Source organism: Pongo pygmaeus, chromosome 1, assembly GCF_028885625.2.
Source record: "Pongo pygmaeus isolate AG05252 chromosome 1, NHGRI_mPonPyg2-v2.0_pri, whole genome shotgun sequence".
Lineage (NCBI taxonomy): Eukaryota > Metazoa > Chordata > Mammalia > Primates > Hominidae > Pongo > Pongo pygmaeus.
This window is the reverse complement of record NC_072373.2, coordinates 224513666-224533966: the sequence shown is the minus strand read 5'-3', so window position 1 is coordinate 224533966 and position 20301 is coordinate 224513666. Positions and strand designations below refer to the sequence as shown.

The 20301-nt window shown below is 45.0% G+C and overlaps 1 protein-coding gene across 1 annotated transcript in view; it reads right to left on the bottom strand.

Annotated features, from left to right (window-relative positions):
* Nucleotides 1-19681, bottom strand: part of DNAJC11 (DnaJ heat shock protein family (Hsp40) member C11) — a 68127-nt gene extending 48446 nt beyond the window's left edge. The window contains exon 1 of the mRNA XM_054441225.2: nucleotides 19477-19681. Coding sequence (XP_054297200.1) covers nucleotides 19477-19548 — 72 coding nt within the window. The 5' untranslated portion in view covers nucleotides 19549-19681. The remainder of the gene's footprint in view (nucleotides 1-19476) is intronic.
* Nucleotides 19682-20301: the final 620 nt, after the last annotated feature.

Below are 20301 nucleotides of genomic sequence, written 5' to 3'. Positions count from 1 at the left end.
GAGGGGATGTGAGGATTGACAGTCCTCTAGGATGAGGGCCTGGAACACAGATCCTCAAAGAAAGAGGTCACACAGACATAGTTGGTCCTGGGACCATAATTACAAAAAAAAAAAAAAAAAGATGACCCTGTATTCTCTGTTACTTCCACAATTTTTCAATATCTTTCAGTCCCAGGACTAATGAGCTTCTTCACCAGCAAAAAAAGTACAATTTTACTGTACTTTAGTAATAACTTTTGGCCCAGAATCTAAATATTTTCTACAGGATTAAGTTATTCAGATGTTAGAAAGCCAGGGTATTTGTGCGAGTTTACCAGGGGTTCTAAACAAGGAATTCTGAAGGACTCCAAGAGGAAGACAATAAACGTGACTGGAAAGACGTGCAGAGGACAACGGCCCATCGGTCCCATGTGCCTGAGGGGGCAGCGGCAGTGGTGCTGGGGCCCGGGTTCTGCTCCCTCAAGCCCATCTCCTCAGCCCTAGACCAGGCTCAGGCCAGCTTCATCTGAGGAGTAGGTGATGGCGTGGGTGACCTCCAGGAGCCTTCTGGCTCTAACTTTACTGGATTCTGCTATCCAGAAAAGAAACAAGGCTGGACGCAGTGGTTGACACGTGTAGACTTAGCAATTTGGGAGGCGGAGGTGGGCAGATTGCTTGAGCCCAAAAGTTCAAGACTAGACTGGGTAACATGGCAAAACCCCATATCTACCAAAAATACAAAAATTACCTGGGTGTGGAGGCGCCTGCCTGTGGTCCTACCTGGAAGGCTGAGGTGGGAGGATCACCTGAGCCTGGGGAGGCTGAAGTTGCAGCGAGCTATGATTGCACCGCTGCACTCCAGCCTGGGTGACAGAGGGGGAAAAAAAACTAGCTAGACCCAAGACATTCAGCTTGCCCTTTAAAGCAGGCCACAGAGAGCTTCCCGCTGGTTTGGAGAGAGGCAACTCTGCTGCATGCCATTTTAAATCGGGAGCTCCTTGAAGGTTCCATGAACTACTGTGTCAGAATAGGGTCAAGGATCTTGCTGAATGAGCAGCTCCTGGCCTCTGAGAACTGGTGAGACCCCACTCCATAGCAAATCTCTTTCTCCCATCTTCCCTTTGGTGCAGCCTTCAGGGACAGCACTGCCAAACAGGGGCTGGCTGCCTGTCTTCCAGCCACGCCCATGTGGTTCGCTCTGGGGCAACACAGCCTTCCATTCTGCTGGTTGAGAATGCAGGTGTGGCAGTCAAACGGCCCATGTTCAGATGCAGGATCTGTCACTTCCAAGCTTTGTGACCATGGCAAGTGAGATTTCTGGCCTTTGGTCTTCTCCTCCATAAAAGGGGATGACAGCCCTTGCAGGGACGGTGTGAAAATGAAACCCGACAGTGACTATGAAGTGCTTCACACAGTGTCCAACACACAGCAAAAACTTAGGAATTATAGCTCCTTTAAGCCCCTTTCTGTTTCCTCACCTGCAAACTGTGGACAATAGTGCTTCTTTCTGAGTCTGAGGCATAATTGAGATAATACAAGCACGAATGCTTAACAATGTCCAGCTCATACTAGGACCATAACCACTTTTGTTATTACCATCATCACAATTAGTTGTGGTATCTTTTTGGCGACAGGAGTACTGAAACTGGAACAATTCGGAGGGCACCGCCCTGGTGCCTGGATAACGGAAACATTCATTTATGAAACAGTCCTGCTTGTGACAATTCATTGTGCTGTATATTCAGGAGATGACCACTTTTCTGCATGTATATTCTATTTCTATAAAAATACAAGGTTCTCTAGAAGAGGTGGGCCTCCATATTTCCATCTCTGCATTTTCTCCTTTTTCTTCTTCTTGCTGTAGTGTTTTGTTTTCCTCCCAACTTTTAATGCATTTCTTGCTACACTTATCAATATACCACCTGTACCAAACCCTGGTGTTTCAAACATAAATCATGGGAAAATAATCTTTTCCAGGTAGGTTTACTTATGTGATGATGTAAAAGGGGCTTATTTTTTTTCCCACACGGCCATTACAAATTATTTTCTTTTTTTTTTGAGATGGAGTTTCACTCTGCCACCCAGGCTGGAGTGCAGTGCTGTGATCTCGGCTCACTGCAGCCTCCGCCTCCTGGGTTCAAGTAATTCTCCTGCCTCAGCCTCCCAAGTAGCTGGGATACAGGCACACGCCACCATGCCCAGTTAATTGTTTGTATTTTTAATAGAGATGGGATTTCATCGTGTTGGCCAGGTTGGTCTTGAACTCCTGACCTCAGGTGATCCGCCTGCCTCGGCCTCCCAAAGTGCTGGGATTACAGGCGTGAGCCACTGCACCCGGTCACAAATTATTTTCTTTGTGCAAATTTTAATTGTCCTTTTCTGTATCTCATAAAGTTACAAGTACTGGATTAGACAGATTTAACTGACTCTCAGTTAGACTGCTATTTCCTGGTTATTAAAATTAACCTAGATGACAAGAGAGTAGAATATCTACTCTGCAAGACATTCTTTAATCTTATTAATAAATGGCTTAATATGCTATTGATTAAGTAATGTAAATAAGATGTTTCATTTTTAATAAATATCACATTCAATAAAAGGTTAGATTGGTCCTTTCATTATAACTGAATAGCTAAGGTCACTGGTTCGATATTTCATAAATGAGAACCTCTTTCACTCTCACAGAAATACTGTTATTTCAAAATGCAATGAGATTATCATTAAGAATGATACCTAAAGGTACATTCTTATCCTAAAATTCTGTAATAAAAATTAAGAAATGTATCATACTTTAAGTCTATAATCTTTCATCATCTCAATCACCTGGTTATATTTTCTGGCTCGACTATACGTTAGGTCCCAAATTAAGTCTCAATAGACTATAAAGACTGACATCATACAAAATATCTTCTCCTACCACAAGAGGATGAAGTCAGAAATCAATAACAGGGCTGGGTGCAATGGCTCACACCAGTACAGTAATCCCAGCACTTTGGTATCCCAAGGTGGGAGGATCGCTTGAGGCCAGGAGTTCAAGACCAGCTTGAGCAACATAGCGAGATCCTGTCTCTAGAAAAAAATTTAAAAAAATTATCCAGGTGTACTTCCAGCACCTCAGGAGGCTAAGGCAAAATAAGCTAAAACATGTCTGGATAATATGTCTGTACCACGACTGCATTTGGTTAGGATAGGCTAGATCAGTGGTTCTCAAAGTGTGGTCTGGGGCATCCCAGGAATCTCTGAGACCCTTTCAGGGATCCACAAAGTCAAAACTATTTTTCTAATAACACGAAGCTGTTATTTGCCTTTTTCACTCTCATCCTTTCTTGAGTGTACAGTGGAATCTTGAGGTTACAGGACGTGTGATGATCTTGGGAACAAACATGAGCCTAAAAGAGGCAATCCTTCAAGATGGATCCTGAGATACCTAAATTTAAAATAGTCAGGTGGCCTTTTGCTGACTAGAGGTTGCACAGTTTTCCAAAATCCACATCTTTTTATCTTTGGAGCTCACCCACCTCAATCAATCCAAGCTCATCTGCCCCAGCCAATCAGGACTCACCTGTATCAACCAATCAGAGCTAAGCAAGTTTCAATCCTTCATTTACATAAATGGACCTGATTGGGAACCCACGCAGGAACTTTGGCTATAAAACCTGAGTTTTCCTTTTGTTCTCTGGAACCCACCTTTGTTTTATACTGCAGGCTGGGTTTCCCCGGTTTGCAAAGTATTCACTGGAGTAAAATCTCTTTTTTCCAAATTATCTTTCAGAGAACTTTTAGTTACAATATCATTGTTCTGATGTTTAATGGAATGTGTGTACATGTCTTATGTTTTCTAGAAATTTCTAAGGTTGGTATAAATACAAGAGTTTAAATAAATACAAGAGTTTTGAGATTAACTCAATTAGCCCTCAGTTCCTTGACTGTGCTATCGTTGGTTATATCTGCTGTGATGTCTGTGTATCTATAATCTCGTTATTGTCCAATACAGTCATTTTAAATCCTTAAACGTTTTCCTTGTGCTTCTGCTGAAATACATTTGTATTTGTGTCTTGTTTTACAACAATATTTTAGCAATTACTCAGTTTTAATTTCTGACTAAATATCAATAGCTATAATTCACATAAACAAAAGCTCTTTGGGATCCTCAATAACTTAATAACTTAAGCATGTAAAGGATAACATTAAGAATGTAAAGGAATAACTTAAGAATAACTTAAGAATGTAGTAACTCAAGAATGTAAAGAAATCCTAACACCAAATAACTTAAGAATGTAAAGGAATCCTTATGTAAGGAATAACTTAAGAGTGTAAAGGAATCCTAACACCAAAAAGCCTGATAACTGCTGGGCTAGATGATACTGCAGTAACAAACAATCCAAAAATTTCAATGGCTTATTTCTCTCTCACTTTACATGTCCATTTGACGCCAGCTAGTATGGTTTGGCAATGTCTTCAGGTCCCAGGTTGACAGGTCCCAGGATGACAGAGCATTCATCCTGTGCCAATCACCAAGGCAGAGGGGAGAGCAGGCTCCCTGGCTCACACTGGCATTTAAATGCTTGGACCTAGAAGTGACACACCTCACTTCCACTGACATCACCAGCTAGAACTAGTCCCAAGGTCGTCTTGCTTGATCACAAGGACACTAGCAAGTGCAGTCCTACCATGTGCTGGGCAAGCAAAGAACCAACCACATTGGGTGAACGGTACTTATACCTACCATGATGATGATATTTAATTTGATACTTTGAAGACTGAATAGAGCATGCAAATAACAACTTAATAATACCTCATATTTATATTCACTTTGGGAATACTAAAGCCACCAGGTTTTTTGTTGCTTTAGCCTATATTTTCAAACTCGAACTTCCAGGCGATGTATCTGTATTACTAAATTTCACCAACCAAGGCTCCACAAACTATATTCTACTGATTTCGGGAAGTTTGCCTGATTACCACAATTGAAGATTCATTATTGTCCCTATGTTCCCCAATAATCTGATGGAAAGAAACTGCATCAGCTCATAAAAACCTGCAGTGTTTATTATGATAGTTGGTGCTTATACACTTTAAAAGAAAAAGCAGATTTCAGAGCTAATTAACACCAAGACAGCACGGGTGCTTTGTGCTGAGTAAGAGCTGTTCTATGGAGAGAAAGAGTGTCATATATTATTTGGTGTCATTTAGTAGATACTGATTATACTAAGAGAGCAAGCCACTTACTTATCAGGCATTAAAAAGCAACCACTTAACTGGACTTGGTAAAAAAAAAAATTCCCTATTTCATTTTGTAAAGGTTCCAACCATATAGCCTGAAGCTTTACACAATACAGTCCCTCTTTTTTTTTTTTGAGACGGAGTCTTGCTCTGTCGCCCAGGCTGGAGTGCAGTGGCATGATCTCGGCTCACTGCAAGCTCCGCCTCCCAGGTTCATGCCATTCTCCTGCCTCAGCCTCTTGAGTAGTTGGGACTACAGGTGCCCGCCACCATGCCCGGCTAATTTTTTGTATTTGTTAGTAGAGACGGGGTTTCACCGTGTTAGCCAGGATGGTCTCAATCTCCTGACCTCGTGATCCACCCACCTCGACCCCCCAAAGTGCTGGGATTACACGTGTGAGCCACTGCGCCCGGCCATAGTCCCTCTTATTCCCAGCTCCACCATATTCTGATGGCATTTTTCCTGCTCAACCCCCCCCTTCTCTCATTTTCATTCACATGTAGAATATCTTTGGAAAGTCTGGAAATATGGGATTCATCCTCAAACAGAAATAAACCCCAATGATATATTCGGAATCATACTACAACATCAAGCACTGTGTAGACTGGAGTAACTCATTCTGCCTGACTGATCTCCACAGGAACAATCCAAGTAGAACAGGATTTAACGTGAGACTAATCTGTATCTACGGTAAAAATGCAGTTCCATTTAATTGACCAAAAAAAAAAAACAAACAAAAAACGACCAAATACCATACAAAAATATATCTGATCCATCTGAAACTTATTTTCTTTTACAAATGTTATTAGTGTTGCTAGTGCGAAAGATGATAAAGTAACCTTTTCCCACCTCAATAAGAAACATAAGAGGAAGATAATCAGTATCTGCCAGATGCAAAGGACAAGCCCAGCAAAAGGGAAAAGCCGTCGTTTCATCTTCTGGCATGCTATTCAGTCCTGGACTGAGTCTCCATAGGCCTTGACTCACTCTGGAGCCTGAGCATAAAGGCATATGTTTGAATTTGCTCTCCTCCTCTTGTACCTGATTTAGATTTATCAAATTAACAACAAATAAATTCCTTCCAATAATAAGTTCCTCTAGAATTTGATTGCTAAAATTGCAATGTATTCCTCAAGAATACCAGTAGACAAGGTGAGTATGTCGTTAGCAAATACTTATCACTTCAATCAGTAAGTTTACTGAATGTCAACTGGCTTTAGAACCCACTAGGGGCACAAAAGAAATACAACATGGTCTGTAGCTCAGAGAAATTACACATAGATCCCTATCTATTTCCTATTCCCCACCCCCCCCAAAAAAACTCCATGTAAACATTGATTTAACTAAACAATATAAAACAGGAATGCTAACATTAATGATACAGAAAGAAGTTCACAGAAGTCAGAATGCAAAGAAAACCTCATGGAGGTGGTGAGACCCCAATGAGAACACAAAGGTGGACTCTGATTTACTTTGGGTATCCAAGATGGGCTGCGGCATTTCAGGGGAAAATAACACCCTGAGGAAACAGGCCGGTGTTGGGGACAGAAACACTGACCAAACCAGCAGGCGTAAAGGGGCATAAGAAGGCAGGAAGTAGGTAAGAAACTAATTTGGACACCCAGCTGTCTGCTCAATGTATTCAGCAAACATTTGTTAAGTACCATTATGTGCCTGGCACTGTGCAGGGGATATAATGGTGACTCAGACAGCCACGGCCCCTGACCACACGGTGCTTCCTCTGCAGTGGAAGAGGGCAGAACATCACCACAAAGTAGCCAGAAAATACACAAAACATCTAACTTACACAGGGCTTTAAAAATGGAGCCAAGGAGTTTGACCCTGACCCAAGAAATAAGAGGAAGTCATACAAGGTTTCTGGGTAGAGAAATAATGTCACCAGTATTATTTGTTAAGATTAATTTGGTACAGCTTGACTGAAACAGACAACAAACAAACAAAAAAAACCAGAGAGAGCTAAGGAAACAGCAGCAGAAATTCAAGGCTACGGTTGTGCGGCCAGCAGCCTGGAAGCTGAAACAGAAATGAAGGATCAGAGTCTGCTGAAGTCCTAGAGGATTCACGGATCTACGGGACAGTTACTGAATGTGAAATGGAGAAGAATCAACGAGCATTCCAGGGTTTTGGCTCGAATATGGGTTAGGGAGAAATTAGGAGGTAGTCAGGCTTGGGGCAGAGGTGAATTTGAACACCTAGGTGGCGTGATGTCCAGAAGGCAGATAGAGATGCAGGGTTGAAGCAAGAGACTTAAAAAGGGGGCTCACGCCTGTAATCCCAGCACTTTGGGATGCTGAGGCGAGCTGATCACCTGAGGTTGGGAGTTCCAGACCAGCCTGACCAACATGGAGAAACCCCGTCTCCAGTAAAGATACAAAAAAACAGCCAGGCATGGTGGCGCATGCTACTCAGGAGGCTGAGGCAGGAGACTTGCTTGAACCCAGGAGGCGGAGGTTGTGGTGAGCTGAGATTGCACCATTGCACTCCAGCCTGGGCAACAAGAGCAAAACTCCGTCAAAAAAAAAAAAAAAAAAAAATCCAAGGAGGTGAGGACTGAACTGGAGAAAGGGCTATGTAAGGAGGACAGGGAATGTGCAACTGGCAAAGTGAAAAAGAAGGACTGAGAAGCATCACAGAGCTTTAAAGTCGTGTCAATGGTGTCACAAATGCATTTATACAGATTTACAGCTAACAAAATAATTCCACTATTTCCTCACTTAATACTTTAATACTCAAAACGCCTTGAGGTTGGTATCAGACTCCCATTTTACGGATAAAAATCCCGAGGATCGGAAAGATCAAGTGACTTATTGAAGATGGAGGAGGAGTTTATTTGGTTATGGACCCCTAACCTGAAAGATGGTTAGAAACTAATAATGTGTAGCCTAACTCAAACCAAACTTCAGTTCATGAAAAGTGAAAGGCAACATAGAAGGAAGAGGCATTTACTATATATATATATACCAGATCAACAATTCATCCAAATTATATAACTAACCAATAAGAGCCTTCCTTATTAATGGCTATGCTCATGACACTAATAGAAATACATGGCATTCATGTGACAGTCGCATGTCCACTGCTATGTCAAGCATTTCCATGCACTCCCACTTCATTCCCACAAAAGCTCTACGACAGTAAAACTGTCTGGATTTTATGGATGAACGGGCTCAGACAGGTTAGGTAATTTGCCCCCCACAAAACCTGCTAGAAACTCAAACTCGGATCTGACTCCTGCGGCTGTGCTATCTTCACAATGACCCCTTCTGAAACTCCACCACTGTCCCAGGACATTCAAATCATCACCAATGAATGCTCCTTGATGCTTAAACATGCAAGGGGTGGGCTAGGTGATTTCAGTTGTCCTTCACTTAAAACCCCTGAATTGCCCAGGCGTGGTCGCTCACGCCTGTAATCCCAGCACTTTGGGAGGCCGAGGTGGGTGGATCACGAGGTCAGGAGATCGAGACCATCCTGGCTAACACAGTGAAACCCCGTCTCTACTAATAATACAAAAAATTAGCCGGGCGTGGTGGCGGGCTCCCGTAGTCCCAGCTACTCAGGAGGCTGAGGCAGGAGAATGGTGCAAACAAACAAAAATCCTGAATTCTACCACATCTTTGTTGAGGACAGAGGTCAGGCTGACCTCCACTGATTTTGGAAGTTTGGCTCCTACAGCCATTTTAGATTTCACTTTGGAAAGAGCTTAGCAGAGAAATAATCAAACCACAAACGAGTCAGAAAAGCTGAACAAAGAGACAGATAAAACAATTCTAAAAAGTTTCTATAAATAGGAATAATTTTTGAAACTTAAGTGAGTTCTACTTAACACAGAGTTAAGGAAAAAACTTACAAAACTCACAAAACACAATACCTCCAAGATGGCAATATAAATTTGAAAAAAAGATTACACAATTAAGTAACAACAGAATCCCAAATACTGAAAAAAAAAAAAAAAAAAAAAAAAAAAAGGCAGGAAGCACATCACCTGTAAGGTTTACGGGGCAGAGGAGGAATCGGGTCTTGCAGCACACATCTCGGCTACAATCATAGAATTCAAGAACAAATGGGCCCAAGGAGCAAAAATCCTGACTCCTAATCAGAGGTCATTCCAAGGGCTCAGGAATTCTTTTGCTACCATTGTACAACTTGGTTTTCATTACTCTTCCTGGTCATGTTCATATATTTATTTGTTGCCCTTGAGACGAATAGAAAATAAAAAGGCCCTAGTCTCTAGAAACAAGCTCCAGAGTTGCACCAAAATTGATGGCTCAGATCCTATCCTTACAGTAAGAAATCGGCTTATTTCTCCCTAAAAGCCTGACCTTATACCTTCTGTCATTCGTGTTCATCTGTTATACCCTGCCTACTCATGCAGACTTCTTGTGGTTGATCTCTATTGGCTTGGCATTTTACTGCTGAAGAATTTTCTGGCTCCTGTCAACTAGGGAGGGTAGGCTGCACACTCAAAACATGCAGAAGTGGTTCCAACAGTCCATGAGCCAAACAGGAATCCAGCTGTCAGATTTTCATCTCGAAGGAGGTTCCACTCCAAGCTGCAAGCTCCTTCCAGGGACTGTGATCTGTACCAGGCACATGCCGTAACAGTGGTAAAAAGCAGCAATGTTCTCAATTGTCTTCTTTTTAAGAAATGTGTGTCTCCTTTAAAAAATATATGCTATTTTATTTATTCATCTGTTGTCTTACATCTTTTCTTAAACAAAGGTGTAAATAAGTAAAATTAAAATGAAAGGTTAATAAAAAGCAGACACTAAAATTCTACAGCCAAGCAAAGCATGTTGCTATCATGTCCCCTATTTTATTTTCTGTTGTTTTATTACTAAATTCACAGCAAATACAAAAGTTTTCCATTGAATTCTCTTTAAGAAAGAAAATAAAAGAGGTGTTTTGGTAGATAATGCAAAATTAGAGCATTAACATTACAAGAAGCAATTGTCTGAAATGCCCAAAGCAGAAAATAACTGGCTTATAGATCATTAAAGAAACACACTGTAAAATGTAACCTCACGTTTGCCAATCACATTATGAGATGACACTGGAAGTGGTGGGGCGTCCTCAACAGCTCCCTCCCCGCGCACAGGCAGCTTCTCTAAACTCCACTTCCCGGGCACCCTCTTGAGCCCACCCCCGCCCCCAGCTCTGCCTCCTCTCTGCTTGGCTCACAACTATCCTATCTTTACTCCAAACACCCAAAAAAGGTTATCCTTGAGCCTGCACCCTACTCCCATGCTTAGCCCCAACTTCCAGGAAAGCTCCCTATCCCCATGTCAACTTTCCAGGAAGCACAAGTTCAGAGAGATCACTGTCTTTTAAAAACAACAAACTCAGTGTTTTGAACAGAAAGTAAAAAATGCTTCAGGAATTTCTTTCTTTTTTTTTTTTTGGAGATGGAGTTTCGCTCTTGTTGCCCAAGATGGAGTGCAATGGCACGATCTTGGCTCACCGCAGCCTCTGCCTCCAGGGTTCAAGTGAATCTCCTGCCTCAGCCTCCCATGTAGCTGAGATTACAGGCATTTGCCACCACGCCTGGCTAATTTTTGTATTTTTAGTAGAGATGGGGTTTCTCCATGTTGGTCAGGCTGGTCTCAAACTCCCGACCTCAGGTGATCTGCCCGCCTCAGCCTCCCAAAGTGCTGGGATTACAGGCATAAGCCACCGCGCCCAGCCTCTTTTTTTTTTTCCTTTGACAAGAGCCTTGCTCTGTTGCCCAGGCTGGAGTACAGTGGAGAAGTGGCTCACTGCAACTTCTGCCTCCTGGGTTTGAGCAATTCTCCTGTCTCAGCCTCCCAAGTAGCTGGGATTACAGGCGAGCACCACCACGCCCGGCCAATTTTTTTTTTTCGTATTTTTAGTACAGACAGGGTTTCACCATGTTAACAAGGCTTGTCTCAAACTCCTGACCTCAGGTGATCTGCCCGCCTCCGCCTCCCAAAGTGTTGGGACTATAAGGCGTAAGCCACCACGCCCAACCTCAGGAATTTCATAAACTAATGCTTAGCACACATTCTAGCACTATGATTTTTAGTAATACTACAAGTGGATAGCAAAGTTCATCCTTAGCCAGGATGAAGCATACCAAGGCTTTCTATGTACACGTATGTCTTTCACATTTTTAAATTTATTTATTATTATATTATCGTTTAGACGGATTCTTGCTCTGTCACTCAGGCTGGAGTGCAGTGGTGCGATCTTGCTTCACTGCAAACTCCATCTCCCAGGTTCATGCAATTCTCTTGCCTCAGCCTCCCGAGTAGCTGGGATTACACGCGCCCGCCACCACACCAGGCTAGTTTTTGTATTTTTAGTAGAGACAGGGTTTCACCATGTTGGCCAGGCTGGTCTCGAACTCCTGACCTCGTGATCCGCCCGCCTCGGCCTCCCAAAGTGCTGGATTACAGGCATGAGCCATCACGCCCAGCCTTTTATTTATTATTTTTATAGACGGAGTCTCGCTTTCTATAGACAGAGTCTCGCTCTGTTGCCCAGCCTAGAGTGTGGTGGTGTGACTGTAGCTCACTGCAGACCCAAACTTCTAGGTTCAAGCAATCCTCCTGTAACCAAGTACCCCCATTTTTCTTTTTTTTTTTTGAGTCTCACTCTGTTGCCCAGGCTGGAGCACAGTGGTGTGATCTCTGCTCACGGCAACCTCCACCTCCCAGCAGAGATTCTCCTGCTTCAGCCTTATGAGTAGCTGGGATTACACGCGCCTGCCATCAAGTCTGGCTAAGTTTTGTATTTTTAGTAGAGATGGGGTTTCACCATGCTGGCCAGGTGGGTCTTGAACTCCTGACCTCAAGTGATCCACTGGCCTCGGCCTCCCAAAGTGCTGGGATTACAGACAGGAGCCACCATGCCCGGCCCCATTTTTCTAAGAGATAGTTTAATTATTTTCTCCTCTCCCCCTTTCCCTGGTATCCTGTTTCCTACTTAGCCCTTTAGAAATGCAAATATAACCTTTCCCCTCCTCCTCACCAGACATCCTCTATGGGGCAAGTTCATCTAACTAGGTGCTCCAAGACGGATCTCTTGACAGTGGATTTGCAGACCAAATCATGTCCCCATGGCCACTTTTACTTATTTCTGCCCAGGAAGGTGCCAACTCAATTGCCAGGTAGATAAAGTACCCAGATAGCAGGGGGACCCCTGCCCTTGCTCATTTCCTCCTTATAAAAGTGCCTGCTTTCTGCTCTAAAAGTGAAGCGGTACAGCAGGACATCGTGCCCCTTCCCCAAGCTGACTTCAGAGTAAATTCACCGGCTTTGTATGCGCCTCACTCTTGTTAGCTGGACTCCGCATGCGGTAAACAACTGACCTGCTTTTTGGCTGTACTTCCACCTTAGGCTGGACTACAGCTTACAGCGCACACCACCATGCTCGGCTAATTCAAAAAAAATTTTTTTTTGGCTGGGCGCGGTGGCTCACACCTATAATCCCAGCACTCTGGGAGGCTGAGGCGGGCGGATCACAAGGTCAGGAGATCGAGACCATCCTGGCTAACACGGTGAAACCCCGTCTCTACTAAAAATACAAAAAATTAGCCGGGCGTGGTGGCGAGTGCCTGTAGTCCCAGCTACTCAGGAGGCTGACGCAGGAGAATGGTGTGAACCCAGGTGGCAGAGCTTGCAATGAGCCAAGATTGCGCCACTGCGCTCCAGCCTGGGTGACAGAGTGAGACTCTGTCTCAAAAAAAAAAAAAAAAAAAAATTTTTTTTTAATTAAAGATGGGGTCTTGCTATGTTATGTCACCCAGGCTGGTCTCAAACTCCTGGCCTCAAGCTATCCTCCTGCCTTAGCCTTCTAAGGTGCTGGAATTACAGGTGTGAGCCACCCCCTAATCCTTATGTCTTTTTTAAAAATAAGCAAAACTTCAAACTTATAAAAATCCAAGAAATAACAATACGTATTAACTAAATATCTACTTATGACAGGCAATTTATATACATCCTCAGCACCTAGCAATGCACATACCACACAGGTCATCCTGGCCTACAGTAAGGGCTTAAGCCATTGTTACCTGTTACCTACATTCCAACATTAAAGAAACTGACGGCCAGGTGCGGTGGCTTATGCCTGTAATCCCAGCATTCTGAGAGGCTGAGGCAGATGGATCACGACGTCAGGAGTTTGAGACCAGTCTGGCCAACATAGTGAAACCCTATCTTTACTAAAAAAAAAAAAAAAAAAAAAAAAAAAAATTAGCCGGGTATAGTGGTGTGTGCCTGTAATCCCAGCTACTTGGGAGGCTGAGGCAGGAGAATTACGTGAACCCAGGAGGTGGAGGTTGCAGTGAGCTGAGATCGCGCCATTGCACTCCAGCCAGGGTGACAGACTCCATCTCAAAAAAAAAAAAAAAAAAAAAAAGAGAGAAATTGAGAAGCAGAAAGGTTAAATTACTAGCCTTTAAGCATAGAACTTCCAGAAGAGTAAAATGGGATTTGAATACTGGACTCCAGCTGCAAAGCCCTACATGGTGGTCTCCCTCTGTCCCATTGTTAACTAAGAAGTACTGGTGCCTCCATTCTGCAGGTAAGTAGAGGCTGAGGTTAAATGACTCACTGAAGGTCACACAAGAGGCAGGCAGCATGGGCTGAAATTCTTGCTCCTCAGCCTCTTGGCTTACAGAACACCCTATGGAATGCGGACATCTGGATAACTTGTTTTTGGACAACCAAGGCTTAACTCTATGTGCCTGAGGCACACATTTAACTGGAGTCATTATAAATATCAAACTTTAACATAATGTAGTAGATGGAAAATGAAGGAACTGACCTTTTCAGAGCCATCTTTATTTCTCTTATTAAGAAAAAATTAACTGCCCATCATGAGGTTTGATAAGAAAGCAATGAATGTGTAAACACACACCACCTCACTGCTTTAGGGATTTGAGTGGCTCAAATTGGCATAGTTGAGCCGTTTACACGTCAATTTCTGCAGATGGCTGAGTCAGTGGTCCTGATTGGAGGGTCTGCTGCCTCCTTCTTTGTGGGTGACTTTGACCCTAGGACAATCTTGAGAGTGACCAGGGGACCTTCCTCTACTCTTCTAGCCCTTTCTTTCAATCTGCAGTTCAAACTCAACTGGTGGGTCTTACTCTGTGGCTGTAACCTGCAGCTAAAGAAACCCCGACAACACAAAATTGTGAAAATAACGATCTACCCTGTACCAGAGAAGGAATGAAAATGCAGGGACTTGAGGTAAACTTTTTACTGGTAGGTGACACTTTTGTACTTCTAGTTTCATGGCTGTTCTGGAAGGATGAAGATCTCAGAACACTGACCTCCATATATGGACTGCAAGAAAAAAACTTTATTAACAACTTCATTTTTTACTTAACTGCGTTTTTCCAAAAGTGTCTAAAACTTGAAAAGGAGGATGGCTCCTTAAGGTTAAAACAATTGGGACCAGAGATCTTCAAACAGGTTACAAACACTGCAAAAATGAAATTCTTTCAAAGACATTGATAAAGTTAGAACTGTAGCCATTTGTCTTGGGAATAAATTAGGTTTGAACTGTGTCAATTAAAGTTCCTAATTAATGGATCAGGTAAATTTAACTCTGATTTACAGTTAAGGAATCCTTTCTCCAAATAAATTCTGGAAAATCATCCTGGAAATCTCAGAGGAGTTAGATTTTAGGCACCAGATGATGCTTCTAACACTAAACCAGAAAACCAGTCTGGTTTTGGTGTGCCCAGTTAATGATAAATTACTCCCTCCTCTCAATGTGAGGCAGGCATGACAGATGATGGCCCTGCTCTGTAAACAGGAAATCTAGAAGGAGAATCATTAAAGATCATGGGTCTTGACATAGGAGAATGGGGGGTCCTGTCCAGCTGCCTGCTTCACTCTCTCCAACAGTGTCAACAGCGGGGTCTCCAACCTTTTAGCACCAGGGACTGGTTTCATGGAAGATAATTTTTCCACAGACTAGTGGGAGTGGAATGAAACTGTTCCACCTGGGATCATCAGGCATTAGTCAGATTCTCATAAAGAGCACCTAACCTAGATCCCTTGCATGTGCAGTTCCCAATAGGGTTCACGCTCCTGTGAGAACCTAATGCCACCACCAATCTGACAGGCAGAGCTCAGGTGGTAACGCTTGCTTGCCCAATGCTAACCACTTGCTTGCCCGCCACTCACCTCCTGCTGTGCGGCCCAGCTCCTAACAAGCTACAGACCAGTACTGGTCCATGGCCGGGGGTTGAGGACCCCTGCTCTAGAATACAAATTTAAGGGAATATTTTAAAGTTTAAAACCTGGAGAGGGAGATTCTTCAGCTGATTTTTGACATTTCTATATTAATCCAATATATACCTCTATTATGTTTATAATTTTTTTTTTTTTTTGAGACGGAGTCTCGCTCTGTTGCCCAGGTTGGAGTGCAGTGGCGCAATCTCGGCTCACTGCAAGCTCTGCCTCCTGGGTTCACGCCATTCTCCTGCCTCAGCCTCCCGAGTAGCTGGGACTACAGGCGCCCACCACCGCGCTCGGCTAATTTTTTTGTATTTTTAGTAAACACGGGGTTTCACTGTGTTAGCCAGGATGGTCTCGATCTCCTGACCTCGTGATCCGCCCGTCTCGGCCTCCCAAAGTGCTGGGATTACAGGCATGAGCCACGCGCCCGGCCTATGCTTATAATTTTAAAGTAGGATTCCCTGGTTTTGTCTGGAATTGTTTCCATTTGAGATTTCTGAAGAAAAGTCTCTGAACTCTACTGAACATTGAGAGTTTTGAGGACACTCTTTTGAAGGTACTTTGAAGTATCAGTGGGAAGAGGGCCTTGCCTCTCACAGCTATACTTAAATGGCAACTACTCTAGAACTGACAGCAAACACACAAACAGGTATTAAGATATTCTTCCAACCACACATTAAGATTTAAGATTACCCTGACTTTTTTCCAACTAAATCACGTTATTTCAACTTCACGTTTGATTTCACACAAAAAATTCCAGTAAATATCAAGTTCAGACATCACCTTCAGAGCTTCTAGAGGAATCCCGGGACGGAAAACCAGCACACCACACCTGAGTATGACATTTAACACCGAGTTTGCTGACGAAGACAACAGAAAGTGACTTCTGCAAGGGGGCATGTTTCATATGGATTTAACCTATAGCCATATAGCCATAAATATGCAAAGTGCCTTCACTCATTAGGAGAAGTAAAAAAAAAAAAAAAATTTTAAGAAATATTTCTTGGCTGGGTACAGTGGCTCATGCCTGTAATCCCAGCACTTTGGGAGGCTGAGATGGGCGGATTGCTTGAGCTCAGGAGTTTGAGACCAGCCTGGGCAACACAGTGAGACCCTGTCTCTACAAAAACTACACAAATCAGCTGGGTGTGGTGGTGTGTGCCTGTAATACCAGCTACTCTGGTGGCTGAGGCGGGAGGATCACCTGAGCTGGGGAAGGTCGAGGCTGCTATGAGCCACGACTGCGCCACTGCACTCCAGCCTGGGTGAAGTCTACTTATATATAAAAATACATATATTTTTCATCCTTGAGTCTAATAACAGTGACAGGCCTGGCCAGGCATGGTGGTTCATGCCTGTAATCCCGGCACTTTGGGAGGCAGAGGTGGGAGGATCGCTTGAGCTCAGGAGACCAACCTGGGCAACACAGAGAGACCCTGTCTCTACAAAAGATACAAAAATTAGCTGGGTATGGTGGCATGTGCCTGCGGTCCTAGCTACTAGCGAGGCTGAGGTGGAAGCACCTGAGCCCAGGGAACTCAAGGTTGCAGTGCACCGTGATCCACCTCTGCACTTCAGCCTTGGCAACAGAGCGAGACCCTGTCTCTAAACAAACAAACAAAATTTCTTTGGCTCCCATCCGTAAGTCCAAAAACAATGACAGGCTCTACAGTTTCAGCAGTTTCAAGGTATACCTTTGACAAAATGTTCACCTAGGACTCTGGCTAAAACTATTATTCTAGACCTGCTTGATCATCTGCACCAGCTGCCTACAGTTTATCAGCACGCCTGATAAATGGCTGCTCAATTACTGACAACCCAGACTAAGTAGGAATGATTTCAGAAAGGCTGGCTTCATTTATTGCTTGACTTATAAAAACTGGAAAAAAAGTATAACTAGCCAGACATCTTCATTTAAAGGGAAAGAGACTGAAGGCTAAATAAATGATTAGCCCATTAAAACCCAGATGACAGGTTGATGGGTGCAGCAAACCACCATGGCACATGTGTACCTATGTAACAAACCTGCACGTTCTGCACACGTATCCCGGAACTTAAAGTATAATTAAAAAAAAAAAAAGAAAAAAAAGAAGTGATTAGCCCAAAGTGTTGATTAATGAGAACAAGAACCCCCAGGTGCCCTATGGCAGCCTAACAAAATCTGCAATTCTCAAAGATATTTCACTGGACATTCTCATAGTACAGTGGCCCATACATTCGAGGGATTCTTTCATGAGGTGCTCAGTGTCAAGCCTCTGAGCCCAAACTAAGCCATCATATCCCCTATGACCTGCATGTATACATCCAGATGGCCTGAAGCAACTGAAGATCCACAAAAGAAGTGAAAATAGCCAGGTCCTGCCTTAACTGAAGACATTCCACCATGGTGATGTGCTCCTGCCCCACCCTAACTGATCAATTGGCCTTATGACAATACACGCTCCCCGCCCTTGTGATAATGTACTTTGTGATATTCTGCCCTCAAGAAGGTACTTTGTAATATTCTTCCTGCCCTTGAGAATGTACTTTGTAAGATCCACCCCCTGCCCACAAAAAATTGCTCCTAACTCCACCGCCTATCCCAAACCTATAAGAACTAATGATAATCCCACCACCTTTTGCTGACTCTCTTTCCGGACTCAGCCCATACGCGCCCAGGTGATTAAAAAGGTTTATTGTTCACACAAAGCCTGTTTGGTGGTCTCTTCACACGGACACGCGTGACACTCAAGGATACAGTACCAGAACTAGCAGCTTTGTAGTCCAAGGACTGGTAAGTTAAGGTGACAGAATAGCACGGAGCTCACAAGCTGGGCTCCAGAGTCAGACTGCCTGGGTTGAGTTCACGCTCTTGCACTTTCTAGTAGTGTGACTTTAGACACACTACTTAATCTCTCTATGCCTTGGTTTCCTCAAGTGTAAATCAAGGGCTATCATAATACTTACCTTAAGAGCTATCCTCAGAATTAAATGAGATAACAGTACAAACTTCATTCAGCATAGTGGTCCCACACAAAATAAGTTCGTATTATTAACACCACATAGACCAATATTTACTGACAACGCACACTGAACCCGCTTTGGTTAGCATAACCAAACTTGGCTAGCTTTCATTACTACCGGAAAACCTGAGAGATGGAATTAGGAATTCTCTGGCAGGGCTGAAAAGTCTGGACCCATCGGCTTAAAGAAACTGATCCACCTTATGACCTGACCCTGGAAGCCTTCTCGCCCTTCACACCTATCTCAACTCCAGACTAGTCATGAACAAAGGAGTATAGTGGGGCCCTACCACTGCCAGATTATGTGAGACTCTTTCATGTTGTCTTTTATTCGTTGAGGAGACAGGGTACAAGTGCTTGGTGTGAATGTTGAAGCTGTTGTTAGGGCACCACTTTTCTGGCCTAGGACTTCTTCCTAATCTGCAGCCTCCGAGCCGAGGGTCTGTGTCCCGGAGACTCTGCCTTCAATTTCTGGACAGCGGGTCCAGGGGAATGAAAGAGGGCACGAGACGCGTGCCTCTGAGGCTGGACCCACTTAGAGGCAGGGCGTCCCCACGAAAGACTCGGGGACCGGAAAAAGCCCTAAGGACGTTCCCTAGTGGCCTTGACCTTGGTGGGTGAGACTCAGTTTGCCATCCTGCTGGCGGCGGGCGATGACACAGCCCCTCAGCCAGGACGAGTATGTGGGCTGAGCGCGAGACGGGGTCTCGGAGGACTGCGAACCCCACTACGGTGGCCTCCTCCGGGCCCCCGTTTCCTCCTGTGGGTGCGGGGTCTCTGGCCCTGCCCGGACACAGTGCACGCGGCGCACTGGCCTCCAGGAGCTGGGGCGGAGGCCGGCCCCGGCACACCCGGCGGGAGGGTCTGGGCGGTGGGGACGGCTCCGTCGGCCGGTTGGCGTGCACGTCGCCGGGGTCACGCGGCCTCCCCGCCGGACCCGAGCCTCCCGTGGCGGGGGTGGGGCGGCCGCCGCCAGCCCGGCCCTCCCGAACGACCGGGCTCGGCCTCAGCCCCCAGAGCGTCCAGCCGCTGGCCTCACCTCCCTGCGCACGTTCAGCAACGAGTAATAGTCTTCATTGTCCAGCTCCTCCTCGCTCAAGGCCGTCGCCATCTTCGCAACCTTTCACCCCGCCAAACCGGCAAGGCCGTGCTCAAGAGGGGCCAGTGATCCGCGTCAGGGACAGCGCGGGCCAGCCCGGCTGCGCCACAGCGGTCCCTGGCGGCCCGGAGCCGTCCGCGCCCGGCAGGAGTGCGCCTGCGCTTTGCGCCCCCGCTCGGCCTGGGGCGGGACGCGGCGCCTAAGCAGCCCCGGCGGGGTTACCACGGGGGTCTCTCTTCGTGCTCCCAGTGGACGCGTGGCGCGCGGTGTGGCTGCGTCCTCGGGGGCCTGAGATCCAGCCAGGACTCCCTAGGGCTTTTCCTGTACTAGAAAGGGAAACTTTGCCTTTTTGTTTTGTTTTGTTTTGAGACGGAGTCTTACCCTGTCGCCCAGCCTGGAGTGCAGTGGCGCGATCTCGGCTCACTGAAACCTCCACCTCCCGGGTTCAAGCGATTCTCCTGCCTCAGCCTCCCGAGTAGCTGGGACTACAGGCGCGCGCCACCACGCCCGGTTAATTTTTTTCTATTTTTGGTAGAGACAGGGTTTCACCATGTTGGCCAGGCTGGTCTGGGACTCCTGATCTCCCGAGGAGATCCTCGGCCTCCCAAAGTGTTGGGATTACAGGCGTGAGCCACCGCGTCCTGCCTAGAAAGGGAAACTTTGAAGTCACCTCCAGGAGATTGTCATCCTCTGGGAGACAAACCCCTGTGACACCACCTGTTACCCCACTGGCCCCAAACTCCTGGAAGAAGCGCGAGGTGCCCA